The 18,090-nt window shown below is 41.6% G+C and overlaps 1 protein-coding gene across 1 annotated transcript in view; it reads left to right on the forward strand.

The window, feature by feature from the left end:
• Positions 1–16,762, forward strand: part of EMP2 (epithelial membrane protein 2) — a 46,917-nt gene extending 30,155 nt beyond the window's left edge. Inside the window, exons 2-5 of the mRNA XM_050966496.1 lie at positions 5,641–5,751; positions 9,287–9,377; positions 11,590–11,736; positions 13,689–16,762. Of these exons, the coding sequence (XP_050822453.1) occupies positions 5,674–5,751; positions 9,287–9,377; positions 11,590–11,736; positions 13,689–13,873 (501 nt within the window). The 5' untranslated portion in view covers positions 5,641–5,673 and the 3' untranslated portion in view covers positions 13,874–16,762. The remainder of the gene's footprint in view (positions 1–5,640; positions 5,752–9,286; positions 9,378–11,589; positions 11,737–13,688) is intronic.
• Positions 16,763–18,090: the final 1,328 nt, after the last annotated feature.

The raw sequence follows: 18,090 nt of genomic DNA on the forward strand, positions 1-18,090 counted from the left end.
GCTGACTGGGCAATAAGATAAAGGTGGACTGGAAAAAGAATTAAGTGACTGACCATAAACTGGCTACAATGAGTATGAGCAACGCTATGCTTTCCTGACTGTTACTTTTTCCTCCAATAGACAAAAGGCCTAGAACAGTTTTTCCTCAAAAAACAAAACAAAACAAAACCAGAGACCCTTTTGGTATGGTGTAATATAATATAGTACACCATAGTCCTTGATAAACCTAGCAAATAATTCCTGAACTGTGGGAGTGGGAGTTTCCAGGGGGAGGTTGCAGGGGAGACCAAGGCAGAGGAACCAAGAAGGCAGACTAGGGAAGAGGCAGGGGTCTGCCAGCAGCCCTGCGCTTGCCGGTGGCCTGCGGTGCGGTGTGAGCTGTGGATTGCCAGGCACAGAGTTGCAGCGCTACGATGGAGGCAGAGGCAGCAGGTGCAGACACACTGAGGATGACTGGGTGCGGAAGCTGCGGCATGTACATGGTCCTAGAGGGAGCACCTGAAAGGAGTTTCATCTGCATGAAGTGCCGCCTGATAGAGCTGCTGGAGGAAAAGGTAAGGGGACTGGAGATGCAAGTGGAAACTCTGGCTGAGTTTAGAAGGGGATTTGAGCAGATGATGGAACACAGACATGATGAGGCACAGGGGACAAGCTCAGACGAGCAGACAGAAGCAGGACCTAAGGACTCTGAGGAGGGACTGCTGGGTGAGGAAAGTGGACGGTGGAAGCATGTCACTAGGAGAACCAGGCAGAGGAAAAGACGGGCCAGCGACGGACAAATAGAACTCAGGAACAGGTTTGCTGAGTTGGGAAATGAAGATGGAACACAGCAGGCTGCTGAAGGAGAAAGGGCGAGGAAGAAGAGGCAAGCAGCTAGTACTGCAGAAGGAGGGGAGCAGTCACTGGAGGCGACATCAAGTACGAGCCCTAGGAGGATTGTAAGGGCGAATTCAAATCGAGAGGAATCGCGGCCAGCTGGTGTGGGGGATAGACCGCAGAATCGCACTGTCGCCAGGAAAAGGCAAGTCTACGTGATTGGAGACTCTTTACTGAGAAGAGTAGACAGGCCTGTAACTAGACCTGATCGGGAGAACAGAAGAGTGTGCTGTATGCCAGGGGCTAAGATACAGGATGTGGATTTGAGGCTGAATACGATCTTAGCGGGAGCGGGAAAGAATCCGTTGATTATCCTTCATGTGGGAACGAATGACACGGCTAGTTACTCGCTGGACTGTATCAAGGAGGACTATGCCAGACTGGGGAAGAGGCTTAAAGACATCGAGGCTCAGGTGATCTTCAGTGGGATTCTGCCGGTTCCTAGAGCGGGGCGACGAAGGAGTGACAAGATTATGGCGATCAACAGATGGCTCAGGGAGTGGTGTTATAAGGAGGGCTTTGGGATGTACGGTCACTGGGAAGCATTTACGGATAGACAACTGTTCGCTCAGGATGGACTTCATCTCAGCAAGGAGGGAAATAGAATTCTAGGATGGAGGCTCGCCGACCTCATCAAGAGGGCTTTAAACTAGAAAGTTGGGGGAGATGGTTGGGAGATGTTCGGGAGATCTCCACGCCAGAATATAACCTGGAGAGGGAAGTAAACAAAGTGAGCGGGGATACCCTTGCGACCCCAAGATTTGATCCAAGGAGGAAAAGTGGAGTAGAAACCAGAGTAACGGGTGATGCTGGTGGTAGAAAGTTTGTGCACGACGGAGGAAAGAATGTCACTGACGCCAAACACCGAAAATTAAAAGGTCTGTACACTAATGCGAGGAGCCTAGGTAACAAGATGGAGGAACTGGAGTTACTCGTGCAGGAAGTGAAGCCGGATATTATAGGGATTACCGAAACCTGGTGGAATAGTACTCATGACTGGAGCACGGGTATTGAAGGCTATGTGCTGTTTAGAAAAGACAGGAAGAAAGGCAAAGGTGGTGGAGTAGCCTTGTACATCAATGATGAAATTAAATGTAGCGAAATAAGAAGCGATGGAATGGATAAGACAGAGTCTGTCTGGGCAAAAATCACGCTGGGTAAAAAAGCAACTAGAGCTTCCCCTGAGATAGTGCTTGGGGTGTGCTACAGACCGCCGGGATCGGATTGGGATATGGATAGAGACCTCTTTAATGTCTTTAATGAAGTAAACACAAAGGGGAAATGTGTGATTATGGGGGACTTCAACTTCCCGGATATAGACTGGAGGACGAGTACTTGCACGAATAATAGGGGTCAGATTTTTCTGGATGTGATAGCAGATGGATTTCTTCATCAAGTAGTTGAAGCACCTACAAGAGGGGATGCCATTTTAGATTTGGTGTTGGTGAGCAGTGAGGACCTCGTAGAAGAAATGGTGGTAGGGGACAACCTTGGTTCGAGTGATCATGAGCTGATTCAGTTCAAACTAGATGGAAGGATAAACAAATGTAGATCTGCGATTAGGGTTTTTGACTTCTCGAGGGCTAATTTTAAAGAGTTAAGGAAATCAGTTAGGGAAGTGGATTGGACGGAGGAATTAGTGGATTTAAATGTGGAGGAGGCCTGGAATTTACTTTAAGTCACAACTGCGGAGACTGTCGGAAGCCTGCATCCCGAGAAAGGGGAAAAGAACCATGGGCAGGAGTTGTAGGCCAAACTGGATGAGCAAGCAACTCAGAGAGGGGATTAGACAAAAGCAGAAAGCTTACGGGGAGTGGAAGGAAGGCAGGATCAGTAAAAAAAGCTACCTTGCTGAGGTCAGAACATGTAGGGATAAAGTGAGGAAGGCTAAAAGCCGCATTGAACTGGAACTTGCAAAGGGAATCAAAACCAATAGTAAAAGGTTCTACAGCCACATAAATAAGAAGAAAACAAAGAAAGAAGAAGTGGGGCCGCTATACACTGAGGATGGAATGGAGGTTAAGGATAACCTAGGCATGGCCCAACATCTAAACAAGTACTTTGCCTCAGTTTTTAATAAGACTAGTGAGGAACCTTGCGATGATGGAGGGATGATAAACGGGAATGTGGATATGGAAGTGGATATTACCGCAGCTGAGGTAGAGGCCGTACTTGAACAGCTCGATGGGACGAAGTCGGAGGGCCCGGACAATCTCCACCCGAGGATATTAAAGGAACTGGCGCGTGAAATTGCGAGCCCGTTAGCGAGAATTTTTAAGCAATCGATAAACTCGGGGATTGTGCCGTATGACTGGAGGATTGCTAATGTAGTTCCTATTTTTAAGAAAGGGAATAAGAGTGATCCGGGTAATTATAGGCCTGTTAGCTTGACGTCTGTAGTATGTAAGGTCTTGGAAAAAATTTTAAGGGAGAAAGTAGTTAAGGACATAGAGGTCAATGGTAATTGTGACGAATTGCAACACGGATTTACTAAAGGTAGATCGTGCCAAACCAATCTGATCTCCTTCTTTGAGAAGGTGACGGATTACTTGGATAAAGGAAATGCGGTAGATATAATTTACCTAGATTTCAGTAAGGCGTTCGACACGGTTCCGCACAGGGAGCTGTTAGTTAAATTGGAAAAGCTGGGAGTGAATATGAAAGTTGTAAGGTGGATAAGGAACTGGTTAAAGGGGAGACTCCAGAGGGTCGTATTGAAAGGTGAACTGTCGGACTAGAAGGAGGTCACCAGTGGAGTCCCTCAAGGATCGGTTTTGGGACCGATCTTATTTAACCTTTTTATTACTGACCTTGGCACAAAGAGCGGGAATGTGCTAATAAAGTTTGCGGATGACACGAAGCTGGGGGGTATTGCTAACACGGAGAAGGACAGGGATACTATTCAGGAAGATCTGAACCACCTTGTAAACTGGAGTAATAGAAATAGGATGAAATACAATAGTGAAAAGTGCAAGGTCATGCATTTAGGAATTAATAATAAGAATTTTGGATATACGTTGGGGGCGCATCAGTTGGAAGCAACGGAGGAAGAGAAGGACCTTGGGGTACTGGTTGATAGCAGGATGACTATGAGTCGCCAATGTGATACGGCTGTTAAAAAAGCAAATGCGATTTTGGGATGCATCAGGCGGGGTATTTCCTGCAAGGACAAGGAGGTGTTAGTACCGTTATATAAGGCGTTGGTGAGACCCCATCTGGAATACTCTGTGCAGTTCTGGTGTCCCATGTTCAAGAAGGATGAATTCAAACTGGAACAGGTTCAGAGACGGGCTACGAGGATGATCCGAGGAATGGAAAAACTGCCTTATGAAAGGAGACTCAAAGAGCTTGGCTTGTTTAGCCTGGCCAAAAGAAGGCTGAGGGGGGATATGCTCGCTCTATATAAATATATCAAGGGAGTTAACGTTAGGGAGGGAGAGGAATTATTTCAGTTTAGTACTAATGTAGACACGAGGACGAATGGGTATAAACTGGATATTAGGAAGTTTAGACTTGAAATTAGACGAAGGTTTCTGACCATTAGTGGAGTGAAGTTCTGGAATAGCCTTCCGAGGGAAGTAGTAGGGGCAAAAGACTTTCCTGGCTTTAAGACAAAGCTTGATAAGTATATGGAGGGGATGTTATGATAGGATCGTTAATTTGGGCAATTGATCTTGAATTACCACCAGACAGGTCTGCTCAATGGTCTGCGGGGAGATGTTGGATGCGATGGGTACTGAGTTGCTGCAGAGAATTCCTTCTTGGGTGCTGGCTGGTGACTCTTGCCCACATGCTCAGGGTTTAGCTGATCGCCATATTTGGGGTCGGGAAGGAATTTTCCTCCAGGGCGGATTGGCAGGTGCCCTGGAGGTTTTTCGCCTTCCCCTGCAGCGTGGGGCACGGGTCGCTTGCTGGTGGTTTCCCTGCAGCTTGAGGTCTTCAAACCATTTTTGAGGATTTCAATAACTCGGTCCTGGGATAGGGGTTGTTATAAAATTGGATGGGTGGGGTTCTGTGGCCTGCCTTGTGCAGGAGGTCAGACTAGATGATCAGATTGGTCCCTTCTGACCTATGACTCTATGAGTCTATAATCTTGTCCCAGTTTGATTGGCAAGAGCATCCTTTTGAATCCAGTATTTCTTCCTTCTTGAAGATTTAGGGTGAAATCTTGACCCTATTACCAGGACTCTATCGTCTTCAGAGGGGCCAGGATCTCACCCTTGGTCTTTAAAACACTAACTTTCCTAAAAGTAAAGACAAGCTATCCTAAACACCATTTCATTGCTGGAGAGGCTCCTGGTAAGAAAGATATGTGCAGCTAGGAAATTCTGTAGAACTGTTTGTTTGTCACCCAACAAGGGCAGGACAATGCATCTCTCTGTAATTGACATATTACAAAAAGCAACACTCCCATTCATCCTTCTGTTTTTTTGTAAAGTTGTAACTCATTGCAACAGGAAAGGACGTAAGGAACTCTCTAACTAATCCTGTATATCCAGTGAAATTGCTGCATTATGCTATTCTATACCAAAATTGACCAAAGCTACCAATGAGCCTTCTATCTTTATAAAAGGGAGTGCTCTGACTTCCTGGCTCAAAATATACAGAACAGTAACATTTTTGGCAGGTACACTATTTCCTTACTCTGAAAGTAATTAATACTCACACCTTCCTATTCCACGAGCGATTGAGATCATTTCCATGTTTTAAGATGTCAGCTATTCAGTATATCACTACATAATCTAATTCTTTGTTTTTAAACAGCTTCATCTCACACTAAACCTTCACGGAGCAACCATGTTGATTCTTCTGGCTTTCATTATTGTGTTTCACATAACTTCAGCAGCGCTGTTGTTCATCTCAACCATTGACAATGTAAGTTTCATTCCACCTACAAATTCTAATTCAGAGCCATACGTTTCTCCATGTTATACTGACTCGAGCTTCAGGTTTAGCTGTGTATTCACAGAAAAAGCAGCTTCCCCAGTTTGTGATCTGGGCACAATCATAACTGAAATATAAATGCACCTTTTTATGTAAAATGTGAAGAAAAACATTTCCTGGTCCTAGAGTCTAGCTGAACATTAAAAGTACAGTCAGATCAAAAATGAAACCAGCAGTTGACCCTCAGGACAACCCAAAATGTAACCAACTAGCATATTTAACCTAAACAATGCCTCTCTCTGCTGAAGTAATGCCCTTTTTTATCAGATCCCTCACTTCCCAGCTCAATCTCTTCTCTTGGTTTTGTGTTGCTTCATACACTTAAGACTTGTTTTTGAGTTCCCCAAAGCATTTGACAGTGTTAGGATTTAGTACACTTGATCTAATTAATGGGGAACTTTTCAGCTTCTTGTACTTGCCCGTAAGACCTGAAACCTCCTGCTGCCACTGTGCCTGGAAGAGGCCATCCAAATCAATCCCATGGCACTATGTTTCACAGAGCAGGATTCTGTGAAATGTGACCCATGGGCCTGCAATTACATGGATCTACTGGCTAAGAACCCCATGTAGCAATCTACAAACACTATTGCTCGGAGGCTGAAATTATGGCTTTGGGTATTGCTGAGTTTGGGGAGAGGTGAAGATTCTACTGCACTCCTGCCACTGTCACATACACAAAACCAATTAATTTATTATTTGTGTAGCGGGAGACTTTCAGCCTAATAAGCCTTTAGAAAGAGGCTTATTAATACATTTATGCAAGGTGCCTAAAACAGTACCATGGAAGACACACTAGAAATTGAAATACATTACAGCTTCTGTGCTTGCTTGGAGTCAATTGAGCCACAAAGTTTAGAAATACTTTGGTGTTGCTTGGAAAGGTTAATTTTTCCATTACTGGCCTTTTGCTCTTACATTAAGCAATTTTGCTCTAGCAACATCTGTACATGTCTAGCTCTTCACCTGGATCTTTTCCTTTGCTGAATAGCCTTTGTCCCACTGTTGCTACTGCAGTTACTTATCAGGGTACACTCTTTCTAAGGCAAATGTACACACAGGCTTTTAGGATACTGAAAACACAGCTTGTATCACCATCTGTTTTTTAACTAGCTCAGCAAAGCCTTCTCACACACATTAGCAGAAACTTCATTTGCAAAATGTTGGCTGTTTCTTTGATGGAGTTGCCTGCAATAGCAGGGGACTGGACTCTGACACAGGAGGTCCCTTCCAGTCCTACATCCCTATCTTAAGAACACAAGTTCCATCAGTTGTGTCCTTTATAAATACTTTAGGGAAATACTGACTGAAAGATGGGTTAGGCAATATGTTAACTTCAATGCAAATATTATACACTAGTGTCCAAGCAAATGAAACCCAAGTAATCCTAGCTATACAGAAGCATGCATTCTTGATCATCTAGTTACATTGTTTATAATAAAATAAAAAAAGAAACCTATAGGTTTGTAACCACCTTCTCAATATTTTTCTCATTGCCTGAATTGGTTTTGCACAGTGCTGAATATGATAATGACAAATAAAACTGTATAAGAAATAGATGTTCAAAATGCTATATTGAACTGAAACACTTGTTTGTGCCATCCTTAAACTGCCAGTTTTTAGTTCATCTTCAGCAAAGGCCAAGAGTACAGATTAGTCTTCCTTGAATTAATATCCAGTATATCAGGATACTATCCAGTCTGAACTCTCCTTGTAAAGTAACTAATTCCAGAACTGCTTTCCAAACAATTTATAGCATTAAGTGACTAACAATCTCATAATTATTTCAGTAACAGACACTACTGTAGGTAATATTTAAATGGCACATTTTTCCAAGCCCAGCAGAATAAAGGCCTGGGTAGCTATTTTAACTGGTCTGGATTTTCTCAGGAAAGACGCTTGGCTGGACAGCTTGCAGTATTTGTAGTGTTGCTATGTAAGAGGCATTCAGTCACTACAGTGTTGTTTTGTGCCAACAGACGGTACACCAACAATAGTAATATCACAAGTGGATCTTAATGAGTCACTAGTCGTTTTCAGCCTTATCTGTACTCTTGGTACAATGTCCAACTGTATGACAATACCAACTTTGCATGATGTTTGACATTAAATCAGTCAGGAAATTCATGCACAAGGTTCCAAATTCCCCGGGCTGTAGTTTTGCTTGCTTGCTTGCTTGCATTACAAGAGCATCTTATATCTCACATAACATAGGGCCCCACCTGAATGTACAAGAGAAGGCTTCACTTCTCCTCATTAAAAGAACAGACACTGTCATTTCTGGCGGCTGATCTCGTACTGCTGGCTAGGATTAGCAGATGCAGCCATCGGCTTCTGTTTTATAGTTCTCATGGCTGTAGTTTTGTACTGTGTGCACTCACCTACCTTAACCTCGATACACCCACCATGCTTTGCTATTGCCTTGCAGAGATCTACCATGTGAGCATCCTGTGGCATAGACAGGTAGAAAGATTCATGCCCCCCTTTCCCCACATGGAGCTCTATTACTTTGCTCCATTGCAATGGTTAATATAGATTGATAGTATTCCAATAGTGCCTACTACCCCAGTGTCAGTCACTGGATATATTTACAGTAAGTTTCCACTGCTGTTCACCTGTTGATTTGAGTTTTAAGTCATAGGGAGAAATACAAAATGTTGCAAACATACATGAGAGGTTATAGAAAAAGAAGCAATTTAAACATGTATGTAAATTCCAACTCCTTGATCTTCAGGGGGACACATTTGAAATTTAGAAAATGTGAACTCTGGGAGCAGAAGCTAGGAATCTGATCTCTCTTTTTCTTGAGGGCAAGGGGACTTTGAGTAGCAGAAAACTGGTGCTTCTCCAGACGGTAATGTGCAAGTGCCTCACTTAAACGTAGGTACATGGCATGAGTGGTGTTTTAAACTGGAGCAACTTGTGATTTTTTTTTTTTTTAATCAGTCCTAAAATCAGCTGAAACATTTGCCTGAGCAGCAGAAAGTCCCTCCAACATCTGGACAAAGTAACTGGATATTTAAGTTTCTTGCCTATTCCTCACAGAAAACTAAATTGTACTTTGCTATTGGAATTTAAGATTTACTTTAATTTGAAAATGTGTAACCAGTTAATGCAGGAAATGTATATTTATTTATTGCAGAAGCTGTTTTTATTCATTTGTATCCTAGTGAGTAGCAATTGATTTTTGTGATCAGTGGTGCTACATAAATGTATCTTTTAGACTGTATCTCTAGGCTGAAACCAGGTATATGCCACTTCCAAGTAATTTAAATGGCTGAAGATGCTGCTGAGAATGCTGCTATTGTACACAGATGTCTACTTGTGCATCTGTTCACAGCTGTACAGTACAGTTTTTGGACACAGTTAACATATTTAAGCCAAACACTTTTTTAAAAAGACAATTTTAAGAGGTTGTTTAACTTTTCTGGCCTGAATTTTTAAACATTTCCTTTATATTGTTTTACAGGCCTGGTGGGTAGGAAAAGACTTTTCTACAGATGTCTGGAAAGTCTGTATCAATATCACCAACTGTACAGCCATTGATGAAAACAATTCAGGTGAGTTTCAGTACTTAGTAGTAAGATGTCAAACTAGAAGCTGCTTTTAAGGAGTATCATGTAAAGATACTATATAAAATGTTGCTATACCTATTTCTCTGCTTCAGTTTCTCCATCTATAAAATGTGGATGCTATTGCTTCCTCTCCATCCTACAAAGGAACTGAAAATTAATGTTCATAAAGTGCACTAGAGTGTGTTTGAAAGATGTGAGATGAAAATACACACTATTTTCTGGCATCAAGAGTCTAAAACTAAACTGAGCTAAAAATTGTGGTCACATGTGACTGCAATGAAGGGTATTAAATGCTAAAAATTCCAGTTTTCAAATTCTAATTTAGAAGAACCTGCTAATAGTATTAATGGTAGCTACCAGAAATACTTTTGAGGAATCTAATTTCAAGATTAACAAACCAGAACACAATCCAAAATCTTAACTAAGGGAACACAATGTACAATATGCACTTGGTTATCCCATTTTAACATGAATGACTTCACTGGGAATAAGAGATGTACACCTCTACCCCGATATAACATGAATTTGAATATAACCTGGTAAAGCAGTGCTCCAGGGTGGGGCTGCACACTTCGGTAGATCAAAGCAAGTTCGATATAATGCAGCTTCACCTATAAGGAGGTAAGATTTTTTTGGCTCCCAAGGACAGCGTTCTATTGGGGTAGAGGTGTATTTCAGTTATGAAACAACAGTAGTAACAATATTATCCCACCCATTCATTCTTGGTCTATATCCAAGAGGTGAACAATTTAACCAGTATAATCATGGATGGCTAGACAATACAATGATTTTCTGTCCACAAGTCCATTTAGTGAGGAGTTATGAAGATTATTGAGGTAATTTATGGCCTCCATCAGGGTATGGTTATAGTAAACACCTCCAAGTATTTAAACACAACAAAACAAAACCAAAAGTCCCCACGCTCTTTCCATTTCAGTTTATAGAGCAATAGCTGGATTGATTTACAGGATTGTGAGACTAAACTGAGGAAAAGATTAATTGAAGTAGAGTTTTGCACTGAGTTGTGAAAGCTGGTAGGTCCATGGTCACTTACCTCTTCTAGGTCTGCTGCAACGCCCTGCTCTGCATTCACGAGCCATCTCCCAGTGGCTGACAGTTTCACTGTGCTGGTGGAGTACAGCTGGTACAGGAGGACATTATTTTGGAGCAGGACACAGTGTCTTCAATAATTAAAATCAGTTCTGTTGGAGGCTTTGCGTATCAAGACAAAGGGTGTCTATGCTTCAGTTGGAGGGTGGCTGCAACATGTGTAGATGTATGTGAGCTGGGGTTAATCTAACTAACTAGGTCAGGTATCAATAGCAGGCAGCTAGTTGCCTGAGTCCATACCCAGGCTCTCTGGCAGGCTTGTACTTGGGCGGCTAGTCTGTGCTGCAACACATGCTGCCAGAGATTCGCTGCTGTTGGTACCTGAGCTAGTTACATTAAATCTCGCTCAAGAATGTCTACATCTGCTGCAGTCATACCTCCAATTGCAGCACAGACATACTCCTTCACCTTAAACTATACCCTGTATTATAGGGCCACAGTGTAGAAAGCAGAATAGTGATCCATTCACACTGGCCTGTTACAGTAGCCTGTCTGCTTAGCATTGCACTGTCCACTCTTCCTTATTGAAGAAAAGGCAACCAGCGAAGCATTAGCACAGGAATCCTGAAATACCTGACCTCAGATGCTCTCTAAATGACAGCACTGCTGGAATCCATGTTCCTGAATACTGTAGCTCACCCTTGCATTGCTGTATCCTCTGACTTTACCTCTGTATAACTGATCAGAAGCATCTGAGGGAAAGCAAGGGGTGGAATTGGGAAGATGTAGTGTGACAGACTGGGGAAGCTCCATTTGTGCATTGTGGTTGCAGGGCTGTAGGATGCTGTTTAAAAAGCTGCCTTTAATGGGAGAGCAATAATAGATTCTAAGACCAGAAGGGATCATTGGGATCAGAATATCCTCCCATGTAATTTCTACAGCACATATTTTAGAAAAGTTAGTAAGAGGAAGGGTGAGTGGAAATAGGAAGGTGGCTTAAATAAGAAGGGGAAAGCTGTAAGGAGGGTAGCCTCCAAATCCCATTAAGAACAGACTACGGTTGGGACCAGGTAAGGATTGGTGCTAGTAGTGAAAGCGGCTGGGGAGAAAGCTGCCTTTACAATAAAACCTGCTTTTATTTTCACAGAATATCAGTCTGTGCAGGCTGTTCAGGCCACCATGATCCTGTCTACTATTCTGTGTTGTGTTGCATTTCTGGTGTTCATTCTTCAACTCTTCCGCCTAAAGCAAGGAGAAAGATTTGTGTTAACTTCTACTATCCAGCTGCTGTCATGTGAGTAGTTCTTTGACATGTCTCACTTCAATAGCCCTTACATTTAAAGTGGGAAATAAGGTTCGAGATGGAACCATGGTACAACACAAAGCAGAAGCAGAAAAATGTTGTACATAATTTGTAAGTTTGTACAAATGGAACAAGTGCAGGATTAATTCTAAAAGCTGACCAGTCAGTTTAGCCTCAAGCACAGGCTAAAACTTAGTATCTCTAACCAAACATTTCGTTTAAAAAGCAGACTACTTTCATCCTTGCTCTGAGATATGTTAGAATTTTAAAAGAAAACCCAGGTAAACTTCCATGTACTAACTTAGTGTGATAGACCCAGGCCAGTTGGGAACAGCAGAGTAGTTGAAGCGATATCTACTGGCCACTGGAGAAGCAGTTTTCTGTTCCCTGAGTGACCAGAGCAGGGGCTGCTCCAGGCTAATGAAAACACCTGACTCCAATTAACCTGTTAAGAGTCAGGTGAGGCTGTTAAGCACCTGACTCTAAGGCCCCTCTGATGCTATAAAAGGACTCACTCCAGTCACTCCAAAGGGAGTCAGAGGAGAGGAAGTGAGTGTGAGGAACTGGGAGCAAGAGGCATGCAAGAAGCTGAGGGCTGGTCTACACTACGGGGGAAAATCGATCTTAGATACGCAACTTCAGCTACGTGGATAACGTAGCTGAAGTCGAAGTATTTAAGATTGAATTACTCACCGTCCTCACGGAGCGGGATCAATGTCCACGGCTCCCCCTGTCGATTCCGCAACTCCATTCGGGTTGGTGGAGTTACAGAATCAATATATCGATCCCCAAACGTGCTTATCGCATCTAGATGAGACGCGATATCGATCCCCGAGCAATCGATTGCTACCCGCCAATACGGCGGGTTGTGAAGACATACCCTCAGAGTGAGTCGGCATACTGCTGGAGGACTGAAGTGTTATCAGACATCAGGAGGAAGGTCTGGTGGTGAGGACAAAGAAGTGTTGGGAGGAGGCTATGGGGAAGTAGCCTAGGGAGTTGTAGCTGTCATGCAGCTGTACCAGGAGGCACTCTAGACAGCTACAGGGCCCTGGGCTGGAACCTGGAGTAGAGGGTGAGCCCTGGTTCCCCCTGCAAACCTCAACTCCTGATCAAACACAGGAGGAATTGACCTGGACTGTGGCTTCTACTAGAGGGGAAGGTATCTGGGGTGTTTCCTGACCCACAGGGTGAATTTGTGAAGTGAGCAAATCTGCCAATAAGCACAGGACCGACCAAGGTAGAGGAGGAACTTTGTCACATTAGGAACATACTTGAATAACTTTCCAAACTTTGCAGACAAATATTCATTTTTACTTTCATGAAGTATAGATTTAGAACTGCCAGAAGCCTGGAAACATCCTATTTCTCGTCAGACCAACACAGTACTTGACAGACAGTTTCTTTTTTTGGGTGGTGGGGAACTCTTAATTTTGAGAAGTTGAAAAGTTGAACTTCCTTTTGGACTGATCTGATTTTATTTAATTTCCAGTAAACTGAAAGGTTGGGAGAGGGGGAGGAAACTTAGACAAAAAACTAACGTTTTAGTTAGATTTCTAGTTTAACACTACATTTTAAATAAATTTCAAATGTTCTGATTTTTTTTTTACTGTTTAAAAAAAAAGTCTGTCAAAACATTCACATTTCAGTATCACAGAATCTCCATTTTCTGCCAGAAAGGTTTTGATTGAAAAACTTCATCCAACTCTACTGACAGCACTTTAATAACATGACTATTTAAACCTGGCTTAAGAAAAGGATTTGGAAGCCCTGAATTACTCCTAAATACAGTCATGAGGATGAAGAGTGATTTGCGAAGAGCAGTATCTGGGCAGGGGACGAATAGAGTGGTTGAAGGACTATACACTGTGTGCCTGTATAACTGCTTTAAATCTTTCAAAGCATAATAAAGACATTATTTTAATGCTTTCTTTCTCTTCCAGGTCTCTGTGTGATGATTGCAGCCTCCATTTACACAAATAGGCATGAAGATCTGCACAAGAGTTACGGATACACGTTTGATATTCATAGTGGCCAATGTGGATATTCCTTCATCTTAGCCTGGATTGCATTTGCTTTTACTCTGATCAGTGGTATCATGTACCTAGTATTAAGGAAACGTAAATAAATGTCAGCAGCTAGTTATTTCTGTCATTGCAGTACAGAAGCAGAATTCCAATAACCATTTTGTATATAATCATTTGTGGTTTTGTAGTAAAGGTATTGTTTTTCTAAAAATGTACTGTGTTCTTAGTATGAAAGAGTATGGAAAAAATAATGCAAGTTTCCTGGAACACTCTTCTAGCTGGGGTCAAGATTCTGAACAAGCCAAGACCAAATTAAATTTCTCTTGTATGTTTCACAACTTCAAATGGCTGTCCCTAACCTAGGCATTAACAAGAGTTTGATCCTGCCCTCTAAATGGTTCACACCCTCCATCTGGAAAAATTACAGTACATGCTTATTACGTTGTTAGCATTGTGCTGTTAGAAATCAAGATGTGTTTGGGGATAAGTGTGGGGAAAGAATAAGACACACAGTATATCACTTAAAAAAAACATTATGGGAGTTCAAAGATATACTCAGTGTCTATCATAGTAGGGAACCTGCATTCTTGCTGTTTATAAAACTCTGCAATCATGCTCTACAAGCTTTTATTAAAACCCTTGCTCTGAAAAAGTAAACCACTCCTTTTTTTTGAATGCTGGAGTATGGATTTTATTTTCATAGTGTGTCCAGAGCATCCTCAAGCAGTACAAATTGCCCATCAATTCATTACACACTTTGGGTCTGGAAATGGTTCTGTTCGTACATGCTGAAGCTAACTTACAAACAAAACAAACCTTAAATGCTCTTAACTCTACATTGTGCATAGTCTTAATCTACCTTTAAAATTTGCTTGCCTCTAGTTTAGGCTTTTTTAAAGCCAATATGTGCCCCACTGATAGCACACATGGGTTTGGATACACAAGTTAGTATGAAGTATTTACTTTACTTCATGCCAAATGACAAGGAAAGTGACCTTGCTAAAGTATTATTCGGGACTACACATTAGGAAAGCCTGGCAAAAGATGTACAGGTGGCATTTAACTTCTGTTGGGAATGTTTGAAGGAGCCTAAACACACCTGCTCAACCTCCACAGATGGGGGTCTTCCTAAGCCATTTAACCAGGGCCAGCACTACCATTTAGGCAGCCTAGGCAATCGCCTAGGGCGCCAGGATTATTGAAGGGGTAGCATTTTGCCAGGGAGGCGGCAGGTAGCTCCAGTGGACCTGCCGCAGGTATGCCTGTGGAGGGCCCATTGGTCCACGGCTCCGGTGGAGCTGCCGCAGTCATGCCTGTGGATGGTCAGCTGCTCCCATGGCTCCGGTGGACCTCCCACAGGCATGCCTGCGGCAGCTCCACCGGACCAACGGACCCTCCGCAGGAATGCCTGCAGCAGCTCCACTGGAGCCGCAGGATCAGCTCGGGGGGGGCAGTGAAATGGCTGTGTGCCTAGGGCGTGAGAAACCCTGGTGCCGGTCCTGCATTTAACCCTGTTTACTTAAACTTCCTCAAAATGACTTAAGGATTTTTTTATATGGAAATAACAGATATAAACCTGTACTAGGTTATTAGACTTAAATGCTCTCTACTGTAAATTATGGATTTGGTTAATGGTGATTTAAAAGTTGGTCAATCCACCTTCATAAAAGGTGGTGGTTTTTACTTGTCTATTGTAGCTTCAGTGTTTAAAGTAGCATTTTATAGTTTGGCATACTTACTCATGGCCTTTTTATACCTACCGCAGTTGGACAAACCTTAGGCTTAGAAAAGGAAACCTAGTAGGTTTTGAATAGGCCTGTAACTATTACTTTTGAGTCAGATCAGCTAATGCAAAGTAGCGTAGCTCTACTGAAGTCTGAACTACACCCTATAAATCAGTTAAATAGATGACCTACACAGCTTCAGTGAGAACACTTGTTTGATTACTCACAAGGTAGGAATGGATGCAACCCAGTGAATTATCTCAAACACAGGAATTGGTCTTGCTCTGTTTCCCAAAGTGGTGGTATTTATGTATTACTTGCAGGGGGCAGGAAAAAACTACTGGCTTAGAGAACAGGTAGAGTAAGAGAGAAACTAGATTTAAAGCAGTCCTAGTACTATGCCTTTTTGTCCTTGTAACATGACAGTGCTAGTCTCTTATCTGTGTTATTTCCCTTCTAAATGTGTCTGAACTTGTGAAGTTACCAATTAACACTCCTTTAATCTGTAAAATGTTTGTCCCCAAATCTTCATTCTGTTAAAGGAATAATTGGGTACAAAAAGATTAGAATTTGTTCTGTATATAAACAGATGTACTATAAGGAAAGGGTTAAAGAAGACTTCACCCCAAGAATCTGATATCCTGGCTTACGTTTCATGTAATGAACAGTAAAATGATCTAATGAAATTATAAAGTAAATACTTGGACCAAAACTATGTAACTGACTTATGGCTAAACAGTCCAATACTTTTATACAAATTCATACATTACAGTATAAAAACTAACAGTGCCACTACCTGGCTACTTGACAGATGATACTTCAGTTATTTACAGTAAATCATTTTGCCTGGGTCATTTTATAGTTTGAATATTAAATATGTAAGATACAGCATGCATATATGTACATACATGTATACACAATCATGCTTTCATAATGAAAGCCCTAACACCCTAAAGCAAATAGAATATGCTGGAAGAGTACATACAGCCATCTATAGATGCTGCCATATTTTAGTTAGACCAATTGTGAATCTTTTGTACACAAAGAAAATGCTAAGAAAAGTTTGATCTTTGTCTTGTGACAGGAAAAACATAGTTTTAGGATAGTCTTACCACCTACTCGGCCTTGAAAATATTCCATTTTCTCTGTTTTATATACTCTGAAATTGTACATGAAAATAAAGCAGAAACAACTACTGTACTATAACAGCAAGTTTGATATATTTGATAGCCCTTACATTGCCTTAAAGTTCTGGATCCATTTAAACATTGTGTGCGAGTATTTCTGTGCAAATAAGTAAAAATTAATAGCTCTTTACTTTCCCTGTGAGATCCTCATTAAGACACTATAAATAAAAAGTTTGTGGTTCACTACGGGAGAAGTAGCAAGAAGTATTTAGTCAGATAAGGTAGCTTTTCTTTAGTTGCCTCTAGGTGACTGGAAGTAGCTAAGCAGCAGGAATTTCAGGGTCTCACTGTGTGGCTATGAAGAGGGACCCTTGATTCAAGTGGAGCCTGCTCCTTCAGCAAAATAAAACCATATTGCTAGCATATAAATTTAATAAGGTTTTGGCTGAGTGTTTAAACTAGAAAGTAAGGGAAATGACAGAAGCTGAAGAGCACATAATTTAAAAAGAAATTAGATCGAGGATGTAAGTAATACAAAGATCTGTATCCAGCGAAAGGAAGGACCCAAAACGCAAACCAGGCCAGGAAAAGATCACAAGAAATGTGTGGGCCATCAGTGAAGTATAAGGAGAGAAATGAACAAGGCATCTGTAAAAAAGTGAAAGTGAGGTCTATGTACAAATACAAGACGCTTAAAAGCAATATTAAAATGCCTGGCAATGGCAGAGGCCTTTCATATAGTAAGTACTACTGAAACATGACATATCAGTTAAGCTAGGACTTGACTATGAACTACCCAGAAAAGATAAGACTATGTCAAAGAGGTGACTGAACAGCACATTATTTAAAAGATTCAGTCAAATCTACTGAGAAGCACTGAATGGAGAACACCACCACGTGGCTGACTATGGATGGATATAAAGCTTCTGCAATCAGAATGTAAATATATTAAGAGGGCTTCACTAATCGTTTCTGACTCAAAAAGATGAGCACACAATACTCAGAGGTCAAACTGCCAGCCAAGTCTAGGACAGTGACACTGCTGAGGGAACTTTGGATACCTATGTGCAAACTGATTCAATGGCACAACAGGACAAAGTATTGTTTGAAGAAGCAACCATTTAAATTGTTTCTCTAAACAACTAGTTCTAAAATACACAAAAGAGAAGAGGCTTTCTTCAACTCAATCTTATACACAACAGAATAGCTACTGTTAGAATCACTTTTGAGAATTATGTAAGTGACCACAATATACCATAGTTAAGTTCAACTTCTTAAGGGGAAATAAGATTCCAGATATTGATACAGTAACTCTAAACATTAGAAAGGGAGATTTCAATAAGGAGAGGGCTAGTCAAAGGTACTAAAGTAAAATTATTGGACTATCTTATGCTTTTCTTAAGTCAAATTCATACCACATCTAAGAAGGCATGCACACTACTAAGCAAAAAAGAGACAAATATATAA

This window comes from Gopherus flavomarginatus, chromosome 9 (assembly GCF_025201925.1).
Source record: "Gopherus flavomarginatus isolate rGopFla2 chromosome 9, rGopFla2.mat.asm, whole genome shotgun sequence".
Lineage (NCBI taxonomy): Eukaryota > Metazoa > Chordata > Testudines > Testudinidae > Gopherus > Gopherus flavomarginatus.